This window comes from Geotrypetes seraphini, chromosome 13 (assembly GCF_902459505.1).
Source record: "Geotrypetes seraphini chromosome 13, aGeoSer1.1, whole genome shotgun sequence".
Classification (NCBI taxonomy): domain Eukaryota; kingdom Metazoa; phylum Chordata; class Amphibia; order Gymnophiona; family Dermophiidae; genus Geotrypetes; species Geotrypetes seraphini.
The window spans coordinates 30434647-30446134 of NC_047096.1; the positions used below are offsets into that span (position 1 = coordinate 30434647).

Sequence of the window (11488 nt, forward strand, 5' to 3'; positions counted from 1 at the left end):
GTGCATGTTAGTCTATGGACGCATTAGCGGTTAGCACAAGTGTTGATTTAGCACGCGCTAAAACGCTTAGCGCACCTTTGTAAAAGAGGGCTTAAGGCCCAGATTCTATAAATGACTCCTAAAGATAAGTGCCTAGCCAATAAAGGTGCCTAACTTATCCACCCCCTTTTACAAAACCACGCTAGTGGTTGCCGCTATGGTAACTGCCCCAAAGCCCATAGAGATTTATAGGGCTGTGGGGCTTTTGCCTCACAGCAGCTACTAGCACGGTTTTGTAAAAGGGGAGTTACTCCCCTCCCTTTTATAAAACCATGGCATGTCCTTTAGCACCTGCTGCAGAGGTAACGGTTCCGATGGGTTCCAGAGGGTTCAATATTTTAAAATCTTAATCAATGCTAATAATTGGCAATTAACAACTGGTAATTGAGCTTAATTGCACTTAACTGGATGGTAAACACCTAACTTGGTAGGTGCCTACCACTTTGAGGTAGGTGCCTAGTCCAAGGTGCCTACCAGAAAGGTTAGGGGGCAGATTGCGAGTATGTTTTTTTTTTTTAAAGGCACCTGTTTTGGACTTAGGAACATGTCTACAACACACCTCTTCCTCTGCCTGCAGCCACGGTAAGCCTTAGTAAAAAGGCCCCTACCCCCCTCTTTTACAAAGGTACGCTAAGCTGTTTATCGCACGCTAAATATTGTTGCGTGCTAAACGCTAACGCGTGCATGTTATCCTATGGACATGTTAGAGATTAGCACACACGTTGATTCAGCACGCGCTAAATTCACGCTAAAATGCTTTGTAAAAGAGGGGGTAAGTTTACTCGGCTTGGAATCAATCTGGAATGTTCTGCAAAAAAAGGAATTGTCAAAAAATCAATGTCCTGGCCACAAAAGCAAAGTTTGAGGTGAATGATAGCAGTTTTTTGTACTTTAGTGGCAATTAAGAAAAAACACGTATTATCCAGGAATACATTTTTTTTTTTTTTTTTTTTTTGCATAGTGCAATCTTTCCTAATTAGCTGGCACTGGGCTGATGCCACCTTTGTTTGGGGACATAAATTTTCCTTCAGAATTTGGGCTCTTTAACTTTACTGAAGTGCTTATTGTTTTTTTTTAAACTTGCATTAATTTCTTAAGGAAAGATAATGTTAAGAAGGACAAAAAAAAGAAGATATTTTGCATCAAATGCAGAAAAGCTACGGGAGGTTGGCTGCTATTATTGTGCATTCTTGCAACAAGTTTTGAAACCAAAAGTACTTGGGTACAGGTTGTTTTTGAAAATCAATAAGCATAAAGCTGAATCTGCCTGCAATCTGAGGACAGGGGCTTTAAATAACACATGTGATATTTTTGGAAAATCCTTTGAACTAACCCTCCCTCCAAGAAATGTTTCTTTTTTTAACTTGGCTAAGCTTATATGTGCTGTGGAAGCCTGTGGCCCTTTTCTCCAGGCAGACCAGCACAGTTTTCAGATAGCCCAATTTACCTTAATTTTAGCTTTAAATCTGATTTCAAAATGGGTTAAGCAATTTAGATGATGACTGTACCATATCAACTTGACAGCCTTACAGACATCTTGGGAAAGAATCCTACATATCTCTGCAAAAGCAAATCACAGATAATACTGGTACTTTTAGTGTTTCTACCTGGAGCACATTAGTGACTGCTTTGAGCAAACAATGTTGTTTTAGTAGCTCTAAATTGAAGTTACATGGGAAGGACAGTTTTCAAGAGTTACTTGTGTAACTTAAGGAGTTAAGCAGATGGATCTGGCTATTTGAAACATTACTGCTAATTCATGGGTGAAAAAAAAGTAGGCACACATTTCATAGCATATCTACCTTTGCCTACTTAAAAAAGAAACATTTGCATGGCATGCTTAGATTGATGGATCAACCTTAAGGGCCTGTTTATCAAAGTGCATTAAGCAGCTAAAAGGCAATTCTATAACGGCACACCTATATTCAGGCACCAAGTGGGGTCAAGTTTATTAAAAAAAATTTATACCGCTCAATCAGACTTCTGAGCGGTGTACAATAAAATAGACTTACAATGGTAAAACAATGTTAGAGATTGACAATAAATCGACAAGGGATGTTAGAAAAAATGGCAGCATGTAGCTTTAACTTGTTTATTGTTGCTCAATTTTGGATTCTTTTGATATTGATTAAGATTTTATTGGCAATGTCTACTTGGTTGTTGGCTGTAGGAATAAGAAGAAGAATGTCGTCATCTTTAAATTTGATGTTTCCAAGGGAGTTCGTGAAGAGGTTAAAAAGAATGGCGGATGGTGTCAGGTCAAAAGCGCGCCGGGACAAAGGTGCGCCCAGACAATTGAGCGCAGTGTGGAGGCGCGCGCCGCTCAAAATGACTGTTTTTAGGTCTCCGACGGAGGGGCGTGGGGGGGATCCCCCCCACTTTACTTAATAGACATCGCGCCGCGTTGTGGGGGGTGTGGGGGGTTGTAACCCCCCATATTTTACTGAAAACTTCACTTTTTCCCTGTTTTTAGGGAAAAAGTTAAGTTTACAGTAAAATGTGGAGGGTTACAACCCCCCAAAACCCCCATAATGCCGGCGCGATGTCTATTAAGTAAAGTGGGGGGGGGGTTCCCCAACAAAACCCCCCATCAGAGCCCCTAAAAACAGTAATTTTGAGTGGCGCACGCCTCCACGCTGCGCTCAATTGTCTGGGCGCGCCTTTGTCTTTCGCGCCGTTGTCTATGAACCTTGTGGGACTCCACTGAATGCCCCCGGGGGTTGGAGAACTCCCCCATCGATATGGTAGACCAACTGGATATGAAGAGAGGCTTGAAGCTTTGAATTAATATATACCTGCATGTTTTATTACTTTATAGGGTGATTCCTTGATACAGCCAATGGCGAAACATAGTTCTATGTCAGAAGTTTAAACCCCTAAGCCGCATTTTTTTGCACCTAAGATGAGTACTTAAACTTTATAAAATAAGATTATTTATAACAATAAGATTGCACTGTTGAGCACTTTAAAATATAAATAAGACCAATGACGAATTTGGGGTTTATAGTCTGCGTGTGTTGAAACTGAAATTTCACGCAGCAACACCGCTGAGATCTGAAAATGAATGAAAACTGGCTATTCAAGTTACTGCTGAATGGGAAGTAGTTAGAAATAAACATTTGCACCAACTTATGCTAGCATTCTATAATGGTTTCTGTGTCTGACTTTGCTGTTCTAATAATAATAATAACAACTTTATTCTTCTATACCGCCATAATCAGATGACTTCTAGGCGGGTCACACCGAAGAGAGCTGGACAATCAGTGAATTACAATATGCAAATTATTAAAATACAACATTTTACACAAGAGTGGACATAATAGCAGTATTAGATTTAGTGAAACTTCTGTTTAGGAGATAAAATCTATTAAACAATGCAGTTTTTATTTCTTTCCTAAAGGCGCTGTAGGTCAGTCTAGCTCAGTGGTCTCAAACTCGCCGCCCGGGGGCCACATGCGGCCCGCCAGGTAGTATTTTGAGGCCCTCGGTATGTTTATCATAAATCCCAAAAGTAAAATAAAACAGTTTCTTGATCATATGTCTCTTTAGCTATAAATGACAATATTATTATTAAGACTTAGCCAATAGGAAAGATTTATAAACTATAAAGAGTTTTACCTCATGCAAAATTGTCATTTCTTTAATAAGACATTAGCTATTTTTTCTGAGGCCCTCCAAGTACCTGCAAATCCAAAATGTGGCCCTGCAAAGCGTTTGCGTTTGAGACCACTGGTCTAGCTCTATTAATGTAGTTGCCTAACCAGAATTGCTATTTACTTGCTTGGTACATAAGAGTCCTATCCAAAAAGGATTTGTATTTACAGCCAGTAATGCTTGGGTATGCAAATGGATTACAGTTTCTGGTTTTCCTTGTAGGACTACAGAATATGTGCTTTATGCTCAATTCTTTCGTGTCTAACATTTGTCGCCCTTTCCTGAATCTATCCCCTATTTTGCAAATTACTGTATGTATTTAGAACACACTGCTTCCTGTCATGTTTTGTATATAATCTTCATTTCATTGCACCCCATTATTTGACAACTACTGTACCTCCTTGTGCTTCATGCAGTGTGCCACAGGTTATATGTTGCACACTCCTATTTTCTACACGGTGCATCCCTTCATATCTCAGTGTAATTATTATGAACATCCTCATGCTCCCTCTGCAGTTTGAACTTGCTCTCCATTTACTTTAAGTCTACTGCCCTTCAAGAAACCATTTCTGAACAACTTTCTTACCTTCAGTTTGAAAAACCAGAGTGACAAAGAGAGAGAGGACTGAAGTCCATAGACTCCAGGACTTCATTCTTTCCCCAGGATTCTGTGCCAAAGATATAAAATCCTCAGTCTTCCTTGATGGCTCCAGGCAGACTGACTTGCTCCGATACGTTTTTTTCTGTTGCTTGGCCCTCTTGCTGCTTCTTTCCCCTCTTCCATGCACTTTCTCTGCTCCTGAGTTAAAGTGAGCTTTCAGAGGAAGAGGCTTCAGTTTTCTGATTGCTTACCAGCTAATAATTCTTCAAAGATTAATTAAACTTGCAATCAAAGCATTGCTGCTGTATCAAGTTACTGACTGCAGGAGTGAGCTGATGTCATAGGCTGTGATCCTGCATTCATTCTATTCTTCAGAGCCACCCTCCCCCCATCTCAGGATTATCATCGTCAGTGTTCCATCTAAGGTGCTCAAGGGACCACCATGTCTGCATGATATCTCAGTGATGCTAACAAGACATATCTTCAGCTTATCAGCAAGCAATTTGTTACCCGAGATCTTGTTAAAAGCCATTTCTGATATAATTTCAATTAAGACTTTTTCCTCTGTGTTTTGGCTGTGCCATTTTTTGTTTCTGTGATGGAAAGATTGCAATTAAATAGAGTAAAAGGGTACTGACTATGCCAGCATCCTCTGGTCTTACTATTACCTTTTATCTGTGTTTGCTATTATTAATCTGTCTTCCTGTGTGGCACATCATAGCCAATGTTGACTGGTTTTAACACCATTAATTCAGTTTCTACCCAAAGACCTGATAATCACAGAGGTACTGGCATAAAGAGGGTAATTCTATAAAGAGACATTATGGTGCTCATTTTCAAAAGAGAAAAAAGTCATAAAGCGGCAGAAGAACATTTCTCTTGCCAAAACATCTAAGTTGCAATTTTTGAAACTCTGATTTCAGATGTTTTTCTCCGCAGTGCATCCAAATTTCAAGGGGGTGTGTTGGGGCATGTTTTGGATGGGACTTGGGTGTTCCCAAAAGTTAGATACTTTACTGCCATAATGGAACAGAACCAACATTCCTGGGGCAAAAATTGAGATGCTTTTGTCTAGACCTATTTCAAGCACAACTAAGGGCTCCTTTTACTTGTACTCCACTCTGGATTTTGTAGACATCAATCATATCTCCCCTCAGCCACCTTTTTTCCAAGCCGAAGAGCACAACCTTTTTAGTCTTTCCTCATACGAGATGAATTCCACCCCCTTTATCATCTTGGTCGCTCTTCTTTGTACCTTTTTAGTGTCGCTAAATCTTCCTTGAGCTAAGGAGATCAGATTTGAACGCAATATTCCAGGTGAGGTCGCACCATGGAGCAATACAGAAGTATTATTAAAAGAAATTGTACCACTAGGCGGCCACCAGGACCGGAGCCTAAGTCCATGGCACCTAACAGTGCCCAGTAATGCCAAAGTCTTATGAAATTTTAGAGTATGGTCAGAGATTTAAAATAAAAAATCTGTGATTTCTGTGTTGTTAGGCTAAGCGCCGGACTACAGTGCCACTAGGTGTCACTGTCTGCAATTATGCAATGGCTCTAGGTGCTGGAAATGTAGGCCTGCAAAACCCTGGCCTACATTTCTGGTGCCTAGGGTCAGTGGTGTAGTAAGGAGGGTGTGGGGGGGAGGGTGGCGGTCCTTTCTGAACATAGTCTTCCTAAGGGCGCAGCACCTCTTCTCCTCTCTGCATCCCCCCTTCTCTCCTTGCCCCGTGCCCCTTGCCTTCCCCCATAACTTTTTTTACTTCCCCAGCATGAGGTTGCTGCCCACATTGGCACTGGCGCTCTCTCTGACGTCACTTCCGGGACCCTGCGCCTAGGAAGTGACGTGAAAGGACGAGCTGACACCGACGTGAGCTGCTCGTGCCAGACAAGTTAAAAAGGTACAGGGAAAGGGGTCACACGCCTGGCATGGGGGGCAGGGGAGGGGTGCCACCGCCTTGGGCGTCGCTCATCCTTACTACGCCACTGCCTAGGGTCCTTGATAGCAGCAATTCTGCAAGGACCCTAGACTCTGGAAATGGAGGCCTGCAAAACCCTGGTGCCTAGGTTCCTTGGTAGCTGTGATTCTGTAAGCAACTCCTGTCTGTGATTGAGATGCACTCTTTAGTGCAGGGGGTAGGGAACTCCGGTCCTTGAGAGCTGTATTCCAGTCGGGTTTGCAGGATTTCCCCAATGAATATGCATTGAAAGCAGTGCATGCAAATAGATCTCATTCATTGGGGAAATCCTGAAAACCCAACTAGAATACGGCTCTCGAGGACCGGAGTTCCCTACCCCTGCTTTAGTGCATAAATATTAGCTCTTTAAGGGGTCCTTTTACAAAAGCCATGGCAAGAGGCCTTGGTGTGCCACTTACATGTCTTTCCTAGGAACTCAGGCCACTAGTGCCATCTGCAGAAAACGGCACATTTTCCCAATTAAAAATCAATGGCCACACACTAGTTTCAAGTTTCAAGTTTATTATATTATTTGATTAAACGCTTTTCAGGATACAAAGCGTTTTACAAAGAAATAAAATTGGATTTCTTAAATCACAAATACATCGTAAATAAAAATAATTACTTTAAAATTAAAAAAACGAACTGGGGTAACAAACACATGAAACAGTAGGAAAGGAAGGAAAAAGAAAAAATACAATAATAAAAAAAAAAAATGTGTTAATCAGATTAGGTTAGAACATAGGGATGGTGTGAGGAAAAGAATTTGAAAACAGGAAAATCTAAAGAGAGGGGGTAGATAATCTGAATTTAATACAAGACGATGAAATTAGGAATCAACCGGAAAATAAACTTTTAGTTTCACTGTTGGCACCACAGTCCCTACCAACATCTATTTTGTAGGCGTTAAGGACCCATGTGCTAACCCTGTGTTAGAGAATGACACAGGGACAAATTTGTCCCCTTCCCCGCAGGAACTCAATTTCTACGTCCCGTCCCCGTGGGTTTTGTCGCTGTCCATGTTCCATTCCTGTAAGCTCTGCCTTGAACACTTATAATTTTAAAGTATTTGAGGCTTGTGCAGATGAGGATGGAGCTTGCAGGAATGGGGAAGGGACAGGAAAAGAACTCTCTGGGACGGGACAGGAAAATGAGTTCCCGCAGGGGTCAGGGAAAAAATCTGTCCTCGTGTCATTCTCTACCTTGTGTTAATCAATTAGTGAGTGGTCATGTGTCATATGCTAACTAATTACTGCTATCACACTACCCTCCATCCCTAAACATGTCCCCTTCAAGATGCCCCCTTCAAAAAAAAAAAAAAAAAATAGGAAATATATTTTTAGTGTGCAGTGTACATGCACAAAAAGGCAATTTTACTGCAAAATGCCAGTGCAGTCCCATGATGCACGACCTACTCCTACTGGAGCGATGGTCTAGGACATGGAAACTCAACTTCAATGCCAAAAAATGCAAAGTTATGCACCTGGGCAGCCAGAATCCATGCAAGTCTTATACCCTTAATGGCGAGATCCTAGCAAAAACGGTAGCAGAACGAGACTTGGGGGTAATCGTCAGTGAGGACATGAAGTCTGCCAATCAAGTGGAGCAGGCTTCGTCCAAGGCAAGACAAATCATGGGCTGCATACGAAGGGGTTTCGTCAGTCGTAAGGCGGAAGTCATTATGCCATTGTATAGATCCATGGTGAGGCCCCACCTGGAATACTGTGTGCAATTCTGGAGGCCGCATTATCGCAAGGATGTGCTGAGACTGGAGTCGGTGCAAAGAATGGCCACCCGGATGGTCTCGGGACTCAAGGATCTACCATACGAAAAACGGCTTGACAAATTACAGCTATGCTCGCTCGAGGAGCGCAGAGAGAGGGGGGACATGATCGAGACGTTCAAGTATCTTACGGGCCGCATCGAGGCGGAGGAAGATATCTTCTTTTTCAAGGGTTCCACGACAACAAGAGGGCATCCGTGGAAAATCAGGGGCGGGAAACTACGAGGTGACACCAGGAAATTCTTTTTCACTGAAAGAGTGGTTGATCGCTGGAATAGTCTTCCACTACAGGTGATTGAGGCCAGCAGCGTGCCTGATTTTAAGGCCAAATGGGATCGGCACATGGGATCTATTCACAGGGCAAAGGTAGGGGAGGGACATTAAGGTGGGCAGACTAGATGGGCCGTGGGCCCTTATCTGCTGTCTATTTCTATGTTTCTATGTTTCTATAAGCCTTTTTAACATGCAGTAAGGGCATGCTAGCGCTTACTGCAGTGTAGTAAAAGGACCCTCTTAATGAATTACCCCCATATTGGGAGAAAAGATTTTGAAAAAGATCTTGCCACATCCATGCCTCTTTCCCATAAGAAAAGAACATGATAAACATTTTTTTCCTTCCATCCACAGAAATCACAGATTTAAAAAAAAAATAAAAATAAAAATCTCTGACCATATTCTAAAATTTCAGAAGATTTCTCAATCAAATTATAGGACTATTAGTGGAAAAGTTATTTGAAAGTTCTTGCATTAGAAAATTAGCTTCATTCCAATAATACAATTAAACAGAGCAGTTTGAGGCTGCGGTTACCCTCACCTAGACAAATATTTCCCTCACTGTTCACTTTCAGGCTGCACAGTAATCAAATTGTCCCTGAAGAAATTTGCTATTAATGGAACGGGTGGAAGAACAGATAGCTAATGCAATTGCAGCCCTTGGCCACTGTAGGGTGCAAATTACATCAGATGTAACCATAGAGTCACTTTGGCCTCTTTTAAACCAGATAGGAATTAGTGAGGGAACTGATGAACTGCCCCTTCCCTGCCTAGCATTCTTGTCAGCAAAAGATGAACTGCAAATTGCTGTCTAATATGATCTATCAGCTTTGTTAGGCCAGGCGAAGGCTCTCTTTTAGTTGCTGAGACATTCCGTTGTGAAGCTGTTCAGATCTTATTGGATAATAAAAAGCATCACTGATACTTGAATGCTCCTGCTGACAAAAAAAACAAGAATTGAATGTGTTCTCTATCCGCTTTGCCATCTTTCAGGCTTTTGTTGCTGAATATCCCAATGGGGCTATAGAGACTTTAGGCAAAACATTCTCTGCCTAATTTTATAACCTTATCCCCAAATTTTAATCTAATCTAATCTGCGATTTCTGAGTCACTCTATGTCTAGTGAGGTTCAAGGTGACTTACAATTCAAGAGAAGAGCAGAGTTGTTAGGGGTACATAGAAGTTATGAAGCAAATAACATATAATGTGATCTGATGTATATAGCAATTATAAGACAAGCAGCGTAATGGCAGAGATCATACAGTATTAGGCCTTAGTTGGGTGTTGGGGAATGTCAGGTGAGCGTCCGGGGTATTGGAGAATGTCGGGTGGGTGTTGGGGAGTGTCGGGTAGGTGTTGGGGAATGTTGGGGGTTTGGGGGATCAATGGGGCCTGCGGCAGGAGGGAGTGGGCATCCATCCTGCCAGGGGACTTCGATGGGGGGGGATGGGGGAGGGATTGGGCATCCCTCCTGCCATGGACAGTGTTGGGTGGGGGTTTGGGGGCAGTGGTGGAAGGAAGTGGCATCTCTTCTGCCGGCCAAGTTTGCAGGGGGTTCAGGGGTTCCCTGCTGCAACCGCTCAGCTGATCGCAGAAAGGGATCGTGGCAGGGGGATTCCCTTGCTGCAATTAGCTGATGGGAAGGGATCAGGTGCGATTCTCTAACCAGCATCTGTGAGAATCGGGCTGGTTAGGTGGGGTTGGGCATCTGTCCCTTAGGTCAGAAATGATTCTATATATGACGCTGGTGTGCATTTCTCAGCCCCTTCTTAAGCAGTTGCAGAAACAGGTGTCCTATACAGAATTTGCCTAACTTTAGCCATCATTTACAGAATTAGGGCCTCAGTGTGCATTTTTTTTCAGCTAACAAATTTGGGTGCCATTTACTAAATCTACATGAAAAAATTTATAATCTGTAGAGAAATGAAAACAAATTAAAATAAAAATGCAATTGTAAACCGTTTTGAATGAATATTCAGGAACATGGTATGTAAATGTTTTATAAATAAGAGACCAAAACAATTGGCTCTGGTTCGTTTTATTCAGAGCTGCCAAGTACCTGGATTTCTATTGATTTATGACAGCCCTTTCTGCTGCATTTTAGTGCGTATAGCACTGATTTCAAGCAGAAGAAGGAGGACTTCTCAATGGCCAGAAATCTCCCGCCACAGCCAGGTCACTTGTCTGCTCAGGGTCATTAAGCTATTGCTGTTCAAACTAATCGGTAGTGATTCTGGCAACCTGAGAGTCAGCACAGATTTGTACGGTGAAATGTTATGTGAAGTCTCTCTGCTCTGAGAAGCATTCAGATGCCAAAGTCTTATGGGACAATTTGGAACATCAGAGGGGAGGAACAGCTTTATTACTCTTCAGCCTCTCTACATCTGCGGCTCCCTCTAGTTCCCACTGACAGCCCTGATTATTGAAATGTCTCTTTTTGTGTGATAGTACTAGATCTATCCTGTCTTCTCTCCCTTGTCCACTAATAGCATCAAAGTGCAAGAACTAGTGCTTCAAGCTTCGTTAAGGATGGGCCACTAGCAGGAGGCAGGGTGCCTGTGTTGAAAATCTGTGCTTAGAAAGTGCAAAGCAAAGTAGGCTAACACAGAGGTGGAGATATTTTACTAGTCTGGAGCACCATTAGATGTTTGGAGCTTGAGCTGTTTTAAAACGAATAAGGATCATAAAGGTACCCAAACTGACCAGATGACCACTGGAGGGATTAAGACATGACCCCCCCCCTTACTCCCCCAGTGGTCACCGACTCTCTCCCACCACCCAAATATGTGAAAAAAACAGTACTTTCCAGCCTGTCTTATAGATTCACATTAGAGAATGACACGGTGACAAAATTCATCACCGTTCCTGTCCCCGCAGATAACCACGGGAAACCATCTTCATGTCATTCTTTAAGGAGAGAGGGAAGAATCAGAGTATGAATGGCCACAACCACCGACCCGCAAGCTTTGCTTTGAAGAATGCTGGTGTAGAAGGACTGAGGTTGAAATAGACACTACAGAATGACAGTCTCTGGTATCCAGAGCAGATATTGTGATGTCATAATACCTCATTCCACCAGTGCCTAAGAACCAATCGCATCAGTGATGTCACAATGGCTTGGCTCACATAAGAATCAGAGTATGAATGGCCACAACCACTGACTCACAAGCTTTGATTTGA

General features: G+C 42.4%; 1 protein-coding gene across 1 annotated transcript in view; it reads right to left on the reverse strand.

The window, feature by feature from the left end:
- Positions 1-4196, reverse strand: part of LOC117347589 (5-hydroxytryptamine receptor 3A-like) — a 28540-nt gene extending 24344 nt beyond the window's left edge. Inside the window, exon 1 of the mRNA XM_033918705.1 lies at positions 4091-4196. Within this exon, the coding sequence (XP_033774596.1) occupies positions 4091-4196 (106 nt within the window). The remainder of the gene's footprint in view (positions 1-4090) is intronic.
- Between the last annotated feature and the right edge of the window lie 7292 nt (positions 4197-11488).